The 18190-nt window shown below is 39.8% G+C and overlaps 1 protein-coding gene and 1 pseudogene across 14 annotated transcripts in view; one reads left to right on the forward strand and one right to left on the reverse strand.

The window, feature by feature from the left end:
• Positions 1-3554: 3554 nt before the first annotated feature.
• Positions 3555-3670, forward strand: LOC120612053 (uncharacterized; annotated as a pseudogene).
• A 6103-nt stretch (positions 3671-9773) lies between these two features.
• RIN2 (Ras and Rab interactor 2) overlaps positions 9774-18190 on the reverse strand; it is a 168794-nt gene continuing 160377 nt past the window's right edge. For 7 of the 14 annotated variants that reach the window (XM_039874389.1, XM_039874384.1, XM_039874388.1 and 4 more), the window contains 2 exons: positions 14473-14636; positions 10883-11624 (listed from right to left, as the gene is read on the reverse strand). In XM_039874389.1, the coding sequence (XP_039730323.1) occupies positions 11301-11624; positions 14473-14636 (488 nt within the window). In that variant the 3' untranslated portion in view covers positions 10883-11300. Of the gene's footprint in view, positions 11625-14472; positions 14637-18190 lie in introns of all 14 variants that reach the window. The other 7 variants (XM_039874387.1, XM_039874379.1, XM_039874381.1 and 4 more) reach the window with 2 other exon arrangements.

An 18190-nucleotide genomic window follows, 5' to 3' on the forward strand; every position in this document is an offset into this window, starting at 1 on the left:
CCCCAGAATTTTGTAAACATTATTTCCCCCATTGTTTTTTGGTGTTCAAAGTTTCTGGGAGAAAAGAGTAAGGCAAGCCAGCATGATTTTTCCATTTCGCAGGTGACGTAATTTACATTGGAGTGTCACTAGTCATAACGCTTCCCGAAATAAAACGTTCTTAACAGGATATACATTTAAAATGTAGTGAATCTCTGACAGTTTCATCAGTTTAACACTGAAATTTACAAAAAAAGATCAAAGCTGTGATTACTCCTACGTTGCCAATGGGAATGTAAAATGGCACAGCCTCTCTGGAAAAGTTTGGTGGTTTCTTCAAAAAATAAATATGCAACTACCATTTAACCCAGCATTTGGATTCCTGGGCATTTATCCCAGAGAAATGAAAATGTATATTCACACAAAAACCTATACATAAATATTTAAGCCAGAGTCAAAAGAAATCAAAAGTCTGTGTACTGTATGAGTTATTTGTATGACGGTCTTGAAAAGGCAAAATTATAGGAACAGAAAAAAGATTAGTGATAGGCAGGGGCTAGAGGAATGGGGGAAGGGTTTGGTGGAACTGATACATGTAGGCACCATGACTGAATGTATCTGCCAAAAATTCATAGAACATACACTGAAAAGAGTGAACTTTACTGTATGCAAGTTGTACCTTAATAAAACTGACTTAAAAATAGGATCAACATAGCCTCTACTTCATTATCCCCACCATTTCAACACATTTATTTGAAAAACATGAACTACATTAAATCTCTGGGAGTCCCACAAGTATTCGGGCTTCTAGGACATGCTGTTTTTGATTTGTTTCAGTTCATTAGAGATTATTTTTAACTTGCAGAAAAACACTGTCTCTGTCCTGGCTGCATATTTTCTCTACATTAAGGATGACTCATAGAACTTTTTATTTATCATTTTACATTGTGTAATTCCTTTTACTGCTTAGTTGGAAAAACCGACAAGCTTTTACCACATTTTATCACAAAACATTTTCCTGCTCATTGAGATAAAACACCTCGTGCTCTTCTGTAAATAGTGCTGACCCAGGTTCACATCTATCATGGCAAAATTCCACATTTAAATAAGCAAACAGTTTGGCATTTCATCTGTTGTTGCTTCGTTTCTTTTCCTTCAGATCATGTGGAAATGACATATACACACACACACACACACACACATATGTGTGTATATATAGATATAGATAGATAGATAGATAGATAGATAGATAGATAGATAGATAAATCTTAGGCAGTGTGCTTAATAATAAGGCAGCTTGGATGGGTGGTTGCCTTCAAATAAAAAATATATTTTTTACAATAGATGCATTGACTCTGACCACCAATGTCATCATCTATTTTCAGTTTTGCTGACTAGGTTTGTACAAATGCACTCATCATTCATATTAAGAGCTAAATACAGGTTTCAATTTAAAAAAGCAGCATCACACATCTGCTCCCTACCCATGCCTCAGTAAAATAAAATAAAAAATTAAGTTTTTAATTTTTCTTGAAGGCATAAATCCATAAGAACAAAGAGGATGGAGGAGACAATAGCCAATAAGAACTGGCAACAAAATTATGGGTGCTAGTAAACTCATTTAGGAGACGGAAGCCAGCTGAAAGTTCAGCTACTACAAGAGGAAAAGCCAAATGATTAGTAGTGCAGAATCTGTGAGGCTCAGGGCTTAGATAAACCAGGTACAATAAAGGGAGAAGACAAGAGTCTTACTCCCCGGAGAGGCACAAGCAGCTGTGTTCCTGAGCCCAGAGCATAGGCAGTGAAGGGTGAAGGTGAGAAACCATATTGAAAATAGGGATTAAGTAAAAGTTGGCATTCTGAAAGATGAATTCCCTACACACCCCTTTTCGCTTCCAGAATGCTGGCAGCTATATTTAACCCCATCCGGCAACCCCCAGTAGGATATTGGAGAATTTTTTTTGTGGGGAACTCACCTGGCCCGCATAAAAAGCCCCATAGATATTCACATTTTTCAATCCTCCAATAAGTGAACAGGTCTCCACATGCTCAACCTAAGGGGAGAGCAACCAATTCACAAACTCTGCCCAATATACACAGCTTCAAATAAGCTTTACATTTGATAATCAATAGTTAAAAGTTATAAGTATTTAAAAGAGCACTTGAGAGCCTCTAATCCCCCCCAAAGAGATCAAAACAATCAAACAGAAAAATAGAATTGAGATGAACAGGAAAAAAATTCATACTATAACTAAAATCCACAGAGATAAGAAGATATTACATCTATGGGGGGGTGGTGGTAGTAATAAAACGTTGTTAAAATCATGTTCAGAGAAAAAAAATGAATTTTTTGAAAGGATTACTTTTATTTGATAAATTGATTATTAAAAGTGCCACTAAAAATTTACCATTCTCCATTATAAGTGAGTTCTATTAAATGTTTTTTAAATTTTTCAATTACAGTTGACATATGATATTATATTAGTTTCAGGTGTACAACACAGTGATTAGGCATTTATATAACTTATGAAGTGATCACCCCAATAAGTCTAGTACCCATCTGACACCATACATAGTTATTACAATATTATTGACTATATCCCGTGCTATACTTTACATCCCCATGACTGTTTTTATAACTGGCAATTTGTACATCTTAATCCTTTTTCTTTTTCATTCATTTTCCCAACCCTCTCCCATCTGGCAACTATCAAAATGTTCTCTGTATCATCAGTTCATTTCTGTTTTGTTTGTTCATTTATTTTGTTTTCCAGATTCCACATATAAGTGAAATCATAAGGCATTTCTCTTTCTCTGTCTGACTTATTTCACTTAGCATAGTACCCTCTAGGTCCATCCATGTTGTTTCAGATGGCATGATTTCATTCTTTTATGGCTGAGTAATATTACATCATATGTATATATATCATCTCTTCTTTAACCATTTGTCTATCAATGGACACTTAGGTTGCTTCCATATCTTGGCCATTGTAAACAATGCTGCAATGAACGTAGGGATGCATATGTCTTTTAGAATTAGTGTTTTGGGTTTCTTTGGGTTAATACCCAGAAGTGGAACTGCTATGTCCTTGTCTCTTGTTTTAGCCTTTATTTTAAAGTCTATTTTGTCTGGTATAAGTATTGCTACCCCAACTTTTTCTTTTTTTTAAATTTCAATTTGCATGAAATATCTTTTCCATCCCTTTACTTTCAGTCTATATGTGTCTCTTGATATGAAGCCACCCTATGTTTTTTTAATGGTGCATTTAATGTATTTACATTTAAAGTAATTTTTGATAGGTATATTATTATTGTCATTTTATTATTCATCAAAAATGAATTCTTGGAAATTGCAAGAATAAAAATTTCAATAATTAAAACTGCCCCTCAAAGTATTAGAAATAAAGACAGAGAGAGGAAGTAGGAATTAAAGCTCAAAAAAGGGACTTTAATCTAGTAGATCTAATATTCAAATAATGAGAATTCTGGATGTGGTTCCACAGTGTAGTGGTTAGCACATCTGTTTTACACACAGAAGGTCCTGGGTTCACACCCCAGTGGAGCCACAGTCCATGGTCTACCGCCATGCCACCCTGAACAAGCCCGATGTCTGATCTTGGAAGCTAAGCAGGGTCAGGCCTGGTTAGTACTTGGATGGGAGACCACCTAGGAAGACCAGGTGCTGTAGGCATAAATAATAATAAATAATTAAAAACTAATAAATAAAAATAATAAAAATTCCAAAAAGAAAACAGAGCAAGTGGAGAAAAAATGATTATGTTGAACAGTAACCTTACAGATTCTAAAAATGTCTGGGAAATGGTGACTAGTGAATTGATAAAAACGTATTTGTTAAAATGAGCATTTTGGGCTCACCAGCCGGCGATTGCAAAGGGAAGGAGTGATGGACCTTACAGAGCTCTTTCTCAAGGTAGTAATTCCAAACAGCACTGTGCCCTCCAATGCTTTTCTGCATGACATTGGTTCATTCACATAATTTTGCCCTTTTTGGGGTGGAAGGGAGGGTTTATTTTTAAAAAATAAACACAATGCATAGTTTACAAAGTCAAATATCTGTGGGTGTGGAGTGAAGCAGCAGCTCCTGCTCCCCATCTCAGCGCATTTCTGATGCCTCCTCCCCCTGCATATACCTTGCATAGTTGTCCTAATTGCCCCCAGAGAATCATATCTCACTTTATTTATACCACAGAATAGTCTCCTTCCACCTTGACGATAGTCCCAGCCATATGACTGACTTTGGTAAAAAGCAAAATAGCAAACATGATGCAAGTGGAGGTATGAAGGTGTTTGTGCGGTGGACTGGCTCTCTCTTGCTGCTGAGAACTCTCCCATGATCCTTGTGAACAAATCCAAACTAGTTTCCTAGAAGAGGAAAGACTGTGTGGGGGGAAGTCCCAGCCCCCCTAGAAAGTCCCAGATATGTCAGTGAGGCTTGTCTTAGACCATACAACCGTCGTGCATCTAGCTCAGACCAGAAGAACTACCCAACCAGCCTACAAATTGTTTTAAGTCACTAAGTTTGGGTGATTTGTCACACAGCAAAAGTTAATTAATACACCTTCCATTTCCCAGAAACTTTTAGAATCTTCTCTTTATCCCCACTGTTCTCAAATTTGTACGATGTCCTTAATGTGAACTTTTTTCATCAATTTTATTGAAGACTTGGTGGTCTCTTTCACTCTGGAGACTCATAGTCTTTAAATCTGAGAACATTTCTTATATTTTTTAAATGATCATTTCTTCCTCTCCATTTTCTTTGCTTTCCCTTTTTGGAATTCCTATTATTTGAATATTGGACCTACTAGATTTAGTTCCTTTTTTTTCTTTGAGCTTTAATTCCTACTTCCCATCTCTGTCTTTATTTCTTATACTTTGAGGGGCATTGCTTCGACTGCTGAATTTTTATTTATAATAACATTTGCAATTTCCAATAATTTTGTTTCTGAACTTAATTTTTATAACGCTTTTTTTTGTGTGTGGATGCAATATCTTATCTCTCTGTGGATATTACTTACAGTATGATCTATTTTTATTTTCTGTTCATTCCAATTTGATCTTTCTGTTTGATTGTTTTGGTCTCTGTTTTTGGGTTAGAGGCTCTATTCAAATGTTCAATGACTTTTAACTACTGATAAATAAATGTAAAGCGCCGCATAACTACTCGAAGTTATGTGTATACATTTAATTAAATATACCTTCCATGTTTCTCTAAATTGATATGTAATATGGCCCTATAATTAACAACTCCTCAGGAATGAAATGCCTTTAAAAGGAAGCTGGCTGTCCTCACAAGTTGGCAGACAACGTTATTAATTATCCAGACTACATGATGATGTCCCCGCACGCACACATACATGCATGTACAAGCAGCCAGCCCAGACAAACAGAATCTTCTGACTCAGCCTCTGTTATAAAATCAGCATATTTACATTAGTTTAATTGTATCAGCTGCACAAATGCCATTGACCCCAATGTGCCTGAAGTAATACTTCCCACCTGGGGATTTTGTTACAATGCAGATTCTGATTCAGTATGTCTGGGAGGGGTGTGAGACTGAACCAGCCCCCAGGAGATGTGACGCTTGGTCCATGGACTGTATTTTCTGCAGCAAAATCTTAAACTAACTGTGCAAAATCTGAAAATAAATTTGAAATTTGCCAAGTATTGTATTTCCATGTAAAAAACAGAAGCTATCTAATGGCCTAGTTAGTTCACTTATATATTTACTTCCGATGGTTACAGTCTTTGGTAGCTTATCTGTTCTTTGCAGTTTTTCTTTCTTTTGGTTCATAGGAGATGCCTAAGTCTGTTCTGCATGCAATTGTACATCAATAGACTGCCAAGAAAAAAAATTGAATGAAACTGCAATCTGTTAAATGAGTACATTCACTTACAATTTGTAGAATTGGCAAGAAATTGGAAGCAAAGACATCAGAGATAAAGAAAATCACAACTACCTTATTTTTTTTGGCACAATGCTTTAAGAGTAATCCTGTTAAGTGTTATACAAGTATCTGTAAATATTTAAATAAACAAGTGAATATAATAAATAAAATTAAAAGAAGAAAAGTTGTGAGAATTCCTACTGACTACAGTTATGCTTTCACTTAAGTAATAACTCCTTTCTGGGAAGTGCTGCTGTCAACTCCTCTGGGGACAGAGACAGTTCCTCTCAGGATTTCATGACTGGGAAGCAGACAAAGCTTGTCTTTGCAAACGTCCTTCCTCCCTTTTCCCCTTCTTGGCAAAAGTGTCCTCTGGCTTCGGACCCTGATGATGCTCTTGGCCAGTAGGGAATACTGGGAAAATACTCCCAATTTAGACACACGCACCACCATCACCACCACAAACACTGTCTCCATCAACAGCCACAAAGTTAATGGATGGCATTTATTTTGAATCTTCCTACACTGGTCATCCTACCCGAATATATTTTTCTTAAACCACTGATACCTGTCATTGCCTTCTATTTCGAAAGAAACTTGCCAGCAGATAATATTATGAGCAAGGAAGTAGAAATAAACAGTAGTGGAGAAAATGTCAAATAAGTTGATTATCTAATGATAATGATAACTAATATTTAATATGCTTATGGTGTGCTTGGTAGTGTTCTAAGACTTCATATGAATTAACTCATACTAGCCTCGATGAGCCAAGATGCTGTTATTACCTCAACTAGTGAGAAGTACATGTTTTACAGTGTGCATGTGTGTGTTTTTGGTGGATGTAAGCTGTGGATGTGATTTTCCCTACACGTGTATGTTTTAGTTTTTAAAATCATTCTTAGTTAATATGCTAGAACTGCACTATCCAACTTGGTAGCCCCTAGCCACATGTGGCTACTGCGAATTTGAGATGTACAGCTAGTGTGAAATGAGATGTGCTGCAAGTGCAAAATACACTAAGATTTTGAAAATAATGCAAAAAAATAAAATAATATAAAATACCTCTCTAATATTTTACGATTATTGAAATACTATATTTGGGAGATCATGAGTTAAATAAAATAGATTACTAATACATTACTAAAATAAAATTATTAATAATATAGTGACATATTACTGTTGATTTTATTCATTTTTCCTCTTTTTGATGTGGCTACTAAAAAATTTTAAATTACCTATGTGGTTGGCTCGGTTGGCTTCATATTCCTGGATGGTGCCAGGCTAGAAGTACATAGCCCATGGTCTTCTGCCAGCTGAATAAGATCAAGAACCTACACTTGGTTAGGTGTTGATGGCCATAGGTCTTACCTCTCCCAGGTGTGTTTCTACCTTAAGACCTGTGTCTTGACCTAAACCAGTGTTTCTCAGCTCTGATTTCACAATAGAGTCACCTGGAAGTTTTAGGAAATATATTACCTTGGGGCCCATCTGCAGAGATTTTGATGGTCTGGGCATCAGGAGCTTTAAAAGCCTGCAGGTGATTGGAAGAAGTGGCCAACGCTGAGAACTGGATCCAAATAGGAACAGTAGACTCAGTCCTGGTGCCAGGCGGGGTGGGCAGACAATGTTTGCAATGGGTCTGGCTCAAGCTTTGAGTCTCTGGTAGGAACTAGAGAAACCGGTTCTAAAAAGGATATGGCGAGTCAGAGCTGGCCTTTTGGCACAGCGCCTTGTAGTAGCTCTCATTGAAAACTACTGTGAGGGAAAATCTGCCCTCCAGAGTCGGGGGAGAAAGAGAAGGAATGGAGCTAACTGAGGGTTAAATGAAAGCCCCAGTTAAAAAAATGCTTCGTTATGTGAGGTGCCATTTCCCCCAAGAAACCAAGGGCTGATCACAAAGGTGCAGGCCCGCCTCGTCTCCTCCACCTCTGCAGTAGCGGAGACAAGCAGACCCAGAGGAAAACCGCGGGCTTGAGCTGAGTCTGGCCTTGGTCACTTCAGGTCTGTGGGCTCCGGGCCCTCTACCTACTCCAGGTTGAGAAGTCAGGGGGCTGGCTGTGGTTCTAACATTTATAGAATGATATCCTAAATGTCTACTATGTAGAAAGTCTCAGAATTCAGGCAGATTCCACTTTGGAATGTTAGTTTATCGGAATCAAGATAAGAAACTGCTTCCATTCCCCTGTTTTACTTCAGCCAAAGCTTCCCCACAGAGATTTTCCCGTGGCACTGAGGTCTCAGGTCACAGTGTGGTTATTACCACTTTATTAAAACTATTGGCCCAGACTTTTCTGAATAATTTTAACTTCCCATCCCTTTCCAAGCAAAGTCAGTGGGAAAAATTTGTGCCAACTGCCATCCATCCTTTGATGTTGGAGAAATACATATCTTTCCTAAATAAGAACCTCTTCTTTGAGACAAAACACTATTTTCCTTCTTCCTTCCTCCAACTCTTCACTCGTTTACGATTCTGCAATGTTATATGAACTTTTTCACATTTCCAACTTGATCAGTGTTAACTAAATGACCAACACTTTTGGTCTCAAATTCACAATTATGAACATTTTCTGAAAAATAATGAATTTTGGATTTTACTATCAGATCTGCCAGATGATTAAGATACCTGTGTCCCATGTACCGTGCCACTGCTCTCAGACTTTGCGGGGAGTACCCGGGCAGTGCTGTTAATCATTGTACGCTTTCATTTCAAGTCTTTCAAAGTAACTGAAGGTAAGAGCTGCCCAATGAAGCCACATTTATGAATGAAAGCATTCATGGTTGGGCTTCCTGTCATTTGTGTTTTCTTATATCTCTCAAGCTGTAACTTTCACATGATAGAAACCACTTTAACAGTTTCTATTTCTATTCTGCGTCCCTGGGGGGAATATTTGGCAGCACATACGATATCTTAAAAAATCCTTTCCTCTGGCTGGCATTAAACTTTTATAACATATTTTTAGATCTGGAAATACATTCTCCTTTCCTTCTACTAGCATGTATATTTTTATTCTCCTCTTACTCCTTCCAAACTGCACCAAAATCTGTTTCCTGACAATTTGAGAACTGAGAAATGTCTGTGTGGGGGGAAAAAGTGAAGACACATGTTATGTTGTAATTTTAGCAGGGAAACATTGCCCAATGACAAAACCAGGGGCTGTCTTGTGATGTTTTCTTTTGCTCACACTAACTCTCCTATTTTGATCTCGCTGTCATCTCACCAAAGGCTGGTGAGGCTGCCTCCCATTCAGATGTTGTGACCTGCTTTAAATCAGCAGGGTAATGATTTCTAGGGACAAGAAGAGCAGGATGACCTTAATTTGGAGAGTGAAGAGGACAACTATATGTGTTGTCATTTTTAATTCATTGTACATATAAAAAACAGGCGGTCTGTTCAGCCATCTTTCTGATCTTGAAGTATCCATATACCAACGGGTTAGAAAGTTCTTTCAGACAGCAAGGACTTATCAAGAACTCGCTATCTGCTAGGCATAGCTCTGAGCACCAGGAATATGGCAGCAAAGAAGACAGAGCCTCAGCCCTACTGATTTTGACAGAGCGCTGAACTCTCAGCCAGGGCACTTCTGAGGATGCATAAGAATGAGGCAAATTGTCTGCAGGGCCCTTCTGATTAACTGATTTTCTCTAGGTCCAACTGAGCCAAGTACTGTCCTAGGTAACACTGGAAATCCTTTCAGGTTAGAACTATACCTTTTCTTCTGCTCTTTGATTTCTGCCTCATCAGTATATGCATTGCTGAAATAATGTAAACTTCCCTATTTCCTCTCTACAGATAACCAAACCACAAACAGTGGCTTGGATTTCAGACTTATATCACATTGTGTGGTGCAAAATTATATTCTGCTTCTCAAAAGAAAAAAGACAACTGGAGAATTTTTCAAAAAATTATTTTCACATGTGATTATTGTACAGTATTACAATGTATTATGTGCAAAATTCCATTTAAAAATTATTTACAAAAGGAAGTACAACACAGTATGTGCTGAGGGTTCTAGATGTATCACGAAAGCTAACAAAGGTACAAAGCCAACCAGTTTAGATGACTATGCATCTTTACACAGTACAATAACATGTTTTCATAACTACCTGTGTTATAGCGATGAAAGACCGTCATTCTTTGTGCACCACCAAACAGGTTTCACAAAACATAAACTGAACCTCACCAAACATTCTTATAATGCAGGTGGCCTTTTTGGTGCAAACTCTTTTCCAAACAGCATTTTATTTAACTCAATGAAAGTCACATTACACATTACTTGGTTTCTGCCCAAAATAATTCAATGTTGTTAGTTTTGACTTATGTGGGAAAAGAACATAAAAGTTTTATCACTTTTTTTCCTTGTGAGGTTTTTAAAACTGTTTACAAAAACGAATAACATGGGGTAGGTTTTTCCAAATCTCATTGCATGTGTACAGTATTCTTAGCACAAATGGTTCCTTCCATCTCCTTTTCCCACTTCCTTCAAGGAGCCTGACCAGCAGACTGTACTCCTTAGTCCTTTGTCAGAGTCTTTATTTCTCTCTCGGCCTCTCTCTACATTCATTTCTCTCCTGATCCTCAGTATCACTTGGTTAAAACATGAAACAGAACAATACCACTGAGCATGAAAAAGGTAACAGTACATCAGATTTTCAAAGGCATTCTGTGGCCAGTGTCAGTAAAACATCACTTTTAAGAAATCCAGCAGTCTCTCTCCACAAAGTTGCCCAAACATCCAGTTACAGAAGAGAGACTTTAAAACTGCAATACTCTCAAATCCAGCAAGAGATTTCTTTGTTGAATATTAAATGTTAAAATCACATGCATAATTATAGAATATTTTAAAGTTACAAAAATATTTTAAAAACCAATCCTGACAGTTTACCTGCAACTGCTATAAAAACTTCTATGAAATATATAAAAACACAGTCTCTTTGTAAAAAAAAGAAAGAAAAGAAAGAAAGAAAAAGGAAGAAAAAAGAAAGGAATGAAAGGATGGAGCCATCCACAGAACTAAGAAATACCTGATGCACTGCATCAGCCAGTCTTGTCAACCACCTGCTGTTGAATTCAAGAGAAGAGCTTGTACCTTAAATGTTTATTCAGCACATATACATACATGTGAGCACACCTAGAACCTGGCTGCGGGTACGTAGCAAACAATCTCAGGACACTTGAACCATCAAATGCAATTCTCCGCATCTGAAGGAGAATCCTACTGTTTCACAAACCTCAGTTACCTTGTTTGGGCAATATGGCTAAAGATGCCCTTGGCAGAGTCGGCCTGTGGATGGCTTAGTCACTGAGCCGACGGGTCCCGAAGGAGGTGACTGCTTTTCAAGAACAAGCATGTGGAAGCCGGAAAGAAGGTTCCTAGCCCCCTTTTGAATGCACCACTGGAAAGTCCTGCATTTCTTTTACGAGGTGGTGAGATCTTCTTCCCCATTCTGGAAAATGATGCCATAAGGATCATTCTTGATGCGCTTGTAGACAAAGTGGAAGATGTGGGGTTGTGGCCGGCTGTGCAGCTCGGCTTTGATTTTTTGAGGGTAAGTGTCCTCTGCCAGCTGCTGCCACGTTTCATCAACAAAGAGGAAGAGGCTGTACTCCTCAGGGTCCCCCACCTTAAACTTCTCAGCACAGAGCTGACACACATCCTCGGTGGTGACATAAGGTCTTACGAGGAGGGTCTTTCCCGTGCAGCCACTGTTGACTTCCTGGAATGCAACTCGGAGGTAATTCTGCAGGTGGAAAGAGAGATGTCAGGCACAAAGTGAGAAGAGGAAACGAGTTGGAGCATTAAGTGAGCAGGACGAGGTGCAAATGAGAGGTCTAACTTGTGAGCCACTCTAGGCTCTGGCTTGTCGAGAAGTCTAATGTCAGGAAATGAGGCCTTGAAGTGCAAGGAAAGAGGCTGATCTGAATTTGGAGAGTGAGAAGAAAAACTATATGGACTGAGCAGCTGTATTTTAATTCTTTGCAAATATGAGCAGGAAGTCCATTCAGCCTTGTTCCAATCTTTCAGTGTCCTTCACAAACCCTAGTTAAGAAATCTCTGGTGAAGAACGTGAACAGATAGATGCTGGGTTTTCTTCCTAGCGTGAAAAACAAACCAAACGACAGAAGAGACTGAACCAGGAGTCAGCAAGAAGATATTTAAAATATGCAGACACAAGAGCACATATTGTACTCACTTTGGACTACTTTCTATGAAGCATAAGCGAGCGTAGTAATGTTAGGTTGGACCACAAGATACTGCCAATATCTGACCATTTTTCACCTCTCCAAATGGCAATTTCATGTGGTTCAACCTAATACAGGGCTCCAAGTGGCTCCAAATGAAATATGAAAAACATCAGCAGGAGGAAAATGTTTCTACCAAAAGGCTTTGGAGATGGAGCTGATTTAAGTGCAAAGCGGTGTTGCAGGGAAGTAAAAGGAGATGTCTGCAGGCTTGGCACTGCAAATAGCACTAGGTGTACGCCATCATGAAATACAATAAGCCTGCGATCTCTCATACACGAAGCTCAGAGAAGGTATAAAGAATCTTACACTCATACCAGGCTCTCTGAGAACTTGTGACCCCAGATAACTTTTTTCAGTTTCCTCTTCCCCAGGAGTGGGGTTACCAAATAAAATAGAAAATGCCCACTTAAATTTGATTTTTCAGACACAAAACAAATACATTTTCCTTTTCTAAATCTGGTAACCCTTCTCAGGAGTGAAGGGGAGTGGTGCTCTCTATCCAGAGACCCACAAGGTTACTATGAGGGTTTACTGGGGTGACAGAAGAGAGATCTCTATCAAAGGGAAGCGCAGTGTGCTCTACACTGATAAGAGAACTCTGACTTGCTTGAATTAGAACACCGCGGCAAACACACATGCTCCATTTCACCAACACCCTCCTTTCCCATCCCAACCCCTGAACACTTGGCCCACACATGTGGTATGCATTTATTTATTCATTGACTTCTGAAGAGAACTTTGTGAAAGAAGTCTACATTTTTTTTTTTTTTTGCATTTGACTAGTGAAGAAACTGAGGAAGAGATTGGCTAAACAACTTGTCCAAAGCCACACAGCTAGTGAGTGGTGGCACCAGCGTTCCAGCACGCCCACCACCGTGGCGTGCTTCCTCTCCAACATGAGGAGAATTGTGTGTGCATCTGCGACCTCTGATTTAGGAGTTCCAAGTGGAGTTTTATGTATGGATTTTTGTTTTTGTTTTGAGTGCTGAAAATTCCCCTCTTGGGTTGTTTATTCTAAGTATGCATCTCCTGGGTGAGCGAGGCCTGAGGGGAGGGCTGTGGAGAAGGAAGGGGTACCTAGCATCAGCGATCTCTAGGTTAGAAGCTCCAGATAGAGGGGACAGGAGGAAGGGGCTGGTGGCAAGTGGGTAGATGGAAGATAAACTTTTCTCATTTCCTCTGTTCTCTTCAGAGGGTGTACAACGATAGGAGTTCCCTCCCAGCACAAGCAGCCACAGTATCCTAAGGGCTGGCATATGATAAATCACTTAACATGTGAACAGCTCTTCAATAGCCCAAGGAGGCAGGGGTGCACATTGTGTGCATTCCTGCTTTTTAGACTTATGTACCTGGGAAGGAACTTCTGAGAATGCTGCTACCATAGAGAATAACTTGCTGAACTTGTCTTTCCTTGAAGGGCTGACTTTGAACCAAATGTACCTTTTGAGTATTTTCAGAGCAGAAAAGGCAGGAAAGGTGAATCTGGACAAATCTGTCCCGCTTGGAAATTTACCACATGGGACATAGAAACAAATCGCAGTCTGGTTTTATAATTTGATTTGAAACTTTCAAAACATTATTCAAAGACATTTGCAGACTTACTCACAATTTCATAGACTATGAGCAAGCAAATCAGGGGTTGTTGTGTTAAGTCAAGATTTTTATAGCCCTAATCTGCCACTCCTAAGAAATAAGCTCTTTGGGAATTCCACATTCCTAGGCAACAGCTCACGGTCATGGGAAATTCCGGATGGGGACCCAGGTAGGACTTGGCTCAGATGCTCAATCTGAAACACAGGCCCTGACTAGCGGCCAGAGCTGATGTTGCCGATGAGATTCTGGGGTCTTCTGTTTTGGGGGGGATGGGGAGAGAAAAGAGAAGAGGAGGAGGAAAGACATTGCTGTACCTCTCCCTCTCAGTGAGACCAGATCCACTGTAGTCTAACACTGCTGTTTCCACTCAGTCTCCTGATGAAATAAAATACCCACCACCTGTGCCAAGAGCCTCCTCCTTGTTTTCCTGTCTGCTCAGGTGCTCCGTATCCATGCTGAAGGTTTTGGGAGAAATCCCGCCTTATTCTGACATTGTTTTCTTAAGGAGAGCAAAACTTGGGCCAAACCCACATATATTTTCTTAATATAAGCAAAACAGAGAAGTGAAACAACAAGGTCAGAGGGTGGTTTAAAATATCTCTTCCACCAATGATTCGACAAAGTGGGGACCTCAAGCATCCTGAACTGTGCGTGCTCAGTGAGCCAGCTCTGCCCTTCTGGAGGACAAAGGAAGCAGCACGCTTCCTCTCACCCTACCCCAACCCCGCATCACCATCACTGGCCACATACCTGAAAGTCATCCACTGAGGGGATGGTCCGGTTGGTGGTTCTCCTTTTGTGCCACTGTCTTAAGGTGTCTCTAGTCTCCGAGCTGAGCAGTCTCGCAGCTTGTTCTTCTTGGAAATTCTTTATCAGAGAAAGTGCCCCGTAGGCACTTGTCAAGTAATAGCCTCCTAAAAAGGATAGAAAGAGTGAGTCTCCAAAAGCTTCATATTCTGGGGATAAGTTTGGGGACAATAGAGTTAGAAGTTATGCTTTGTATTTTCTCAATTTTGTCTGCACACATTTCTTGTGGGACCACAGAAGCACGTGCCCAAGAGCACATCCTCCATGCCTCCATCTGTCCATTCATGCATCACCCCCATAGATGTGCTGGGTAACCCAGGCTTGTGCCAGGAAGGCTTGGCTGATAATGCCCTGTTTTCACTGATGGGATTCCCATTTCAACAGGTGAGGCATGCAAAATCTCTAAACTTTTTAAGTGCAATTGTAAAAATGCTTTGCCAGAAAAGGTCAGGCCTTTTCGTTGAGGCCTGACAGGTGAGGAGGCAGGAGAGAAAATGGGGGTCAATTGCTCCGGGGCCAGAACCATTTACTTTAGCAACAGGAGTCAATACATCTGGCAAAATTTCTCTGGGGCTTTTCTTTTAGGAATTAATATTTTCTAAAAGGTAAATAAAGCATACACTTTGAAAGAAATGCACAATGTACAAGTCTGTTCATGATAATATAGGTTCTTCAAAATAACTTCTGCATGATTCTCTCTTACTTTTATTTGGGGACCAAAGTAACACATTTAAGAAAAAAATAATTTGCAAGGAAAAGCAAGTAATGTCCCTTTAATGGTGCATTTAGGAATGATTTCTTATGCTTGGGGGAGTGTTAAAAGACTACAACACCGTGAAGTACATAGAAATGTGTTCAGAGTTTTGTCCTAAATTGTAATTTGGTGCCTAAGGAACTTGCGAGCACGGTGCTAAAGAACCACTAGGGGGCGTCTTGAGTGTTTATTAAAAAGTGCCTAATTGGGCACACACATTTTAAATTGAGAAACATTCTTTGTCAAAATACCTAATGAGCCTCTACTGTAAGCCCAAGACAGGAACAGAGCAGGGAATGGGTTTGCAAGAAACAGAATCTGAGTCCTTGCTCTACAGAAGTTTATAAATTTATTAAAGAAAACAGACACTGGTGGTTCATTCATGCAGGGACCAGAAGTTAGTTGTAGTTAAATGAGTTTTTTGCAGAAGTATTACTTTCACGGCCAAAGTATTTAGCTGCTAATGCAGGACTTTGAGTAACTCTCTTTCTGGTCAACAAGTGACAACATTCAAGATAGCAACTGGTCCACCGTCTGAGAAATGAGCAGAGCCACCTGCAAATCGCAGTGGACATGTAACTTGAGAAAGGAACACAACTTTGTGATTTTCAGGACACTGACAGGTTTGGGGGTTATTTTTTTATGGCAGTATCATCTAGGCCACTCTGAGCAATACACTTTCCATGTACACATCACATGTCAGGCTTTATGTTTAGAGTTATTTGAATAGTTTAAAGGCCCCACCAGCTGGGTATAAGTCCCCTATGGCAGCCCCCACATGCTAGTACAGAACTTTGAGTAGCTGAAATTTACTAAATACTTGCCCCATGAACAAATCAGCATCTGACTGAGTGTGAAACTCAGCAGTACATTTAAATGCTACACAGAATTTCAGGAGAAATCAATACAGACTGAAGTATTCAAGAAAAAGGTGTCAGTATTAGAGCAGGGACTGGGAAGGGACTGTTACCATTGAGTTTGGTAGGGAGGATGTTTCCTTTGGACATCAAGGTTTAGACTATGGCTCTGATCTGTTCAGGTCACTAAGGAGAAAAGTCAAAATGCTGGAAGCACAAAATTGACCACACTTTAAAACATGTGGATGCAATTAGAATTAGGTTTAAATTTCAGCAAAACTAAGCCCTACCACAAGAGCTGAGCACTTAAAAGGAGTTCTTTTCCATAATGAAACTACCTGCTTAAACAGCAGAAAAGAGATGTGGTCACTGCCCCCAAACCAAAGAGTGCCTTGGGCAGGCCACAGAGGGTGGGGTCAATTATGCAGCTCTCTGCTCAGCAGCTTCTTTCTCCAGGGCTGTATAGCTTCTGTTAGCTGACGTGCAGGCCTGATTTGTAACCACAGCCAACCCAACTGGGCTGCCCTGCTTTCCCAAGGAAGGTGGCCAAGAAGCCTGAGATAGTTAGGTAGAAGCAGGCTCTAGCTTAAGCAGGAGCTCACACAGGCTACTCTCTATGTCCACTAGCTAGGTCCTTGTCTTTCTCTCATGTGGGATTCCTGGAGGTAAGAATAGCTGTCAACAACACAGTACCCAGAGCAGTGTCTTGCTCTGGGAAAGGTGGCAGGAAATGGCTATCTAGATCCTCAGGCCACAAGATGTAAGCATGTTTGTCATAAGAACACATTGTCAGCAACAGAATGGTAATTTTCTGAGTGAAACTGGCATGCCTTTTCCCAAAAGCACCAAGAATTGGACATACTTATTATTAGAATTAACCATGATTGAAGCTCACATACACACACAAAAAAACACCCAACCCAGATGCATACAAAATTATAAAAATGATGTAATATGTAGCAATGATGCAAAATGTAATAATGATGGCCTGGAGATTAATGTATGCTTCTCTTGGTCCCTGGGCAACACCACATGCCTTTCCTGTCCTGTCAAACCCTGGGGCAGGGGCAGAGACTGTGAGGAAAACTCCAAGCAGGGCCTTGGTGGCTCAGGTTGTGAATAATTAATGCAGGGAGATAACCCAGGGAGAGGGCCAAGGGATAAAAGAGGCCCATTCATATCTGTCTGGAGTGTAGGGACAGGATGAAAAGATTTTCATCACTAATCCTGAGTCGGCACCAACCCTAGAGGGCAGGGGAGGTCGGACCTGGGGGCTCCTGGGAAGACAGACCCTCTGGAAAGAAAGCCACGCCCTGAAGACTAGGGGACCAAAGGGTATGTTCTGGGGGGTGACAGTGCATTTAAGTTCCCTCTAGGGAAAATCCCAGTATGACACATTCTCTGGGGAATCCTATCAGTGCACTAATACTCAGTGGAGAAAAGAAAAAAGGTCTATGCAACAATTGATCAGTAAGGGTCTATCTGGGCTCTTAGGGGAACACATGAAAATGGATTAACAGTACTCACAATGCACAGGCCTTGATTTGCTCTTTTTTAAAAAGACAAACTTACATATGAGTCCCAGTTATTTCTGCTTTTCAAGGCTGTGCACCATGGTGACAAACATCCAAATCATTTCCATGATAAAATACCTAACCGGTGTGTAAGGAGAAAGAATTTCTGCTAAAACATGTTGCGGTCAGGCAGACACAAGAAGAAAACTGAACTGCCAAGGTAATTTGAAAGCACACTGCCCAGATTTTATGCCTATGTATTTTTTATTTTAACAATGAGCAGATACTATTTTTTAAATAGGAAAGAAAACTCATGTTTTCATTTTGAAGACAAAAATTTTTTTAAATGATGAAAACAAAAGATAGGTCTTCATCCGTTTCACTGATACAGCAGGATATTCTTCTGACAGTGAAAATATTCTCAAACAAAAGTTTGCAGCTTCCTTTTAGAATCAAAGAAACCATTTCTCTTTTTTTTTAAAATAGCATTTATTCTATTGAACAACTTTTTTTTTTTTAATTGCAATTAACCAATC

Source organism: Pteropus medius, unplaced genomic scaffold (assembly GCF_902729225.1).
Source record: "Pteropus medius unplaced genomic scaffold, Ma_sr-lr_union100, whole genome shotgun sequence".
NCBI classification, from domain to species: domain Eukaryota; kingdom Metazoa; phylum Chordata; class Mammalia; order Chiroptera; family Pteropodidae; genus Pteropus; species Pteropus medius.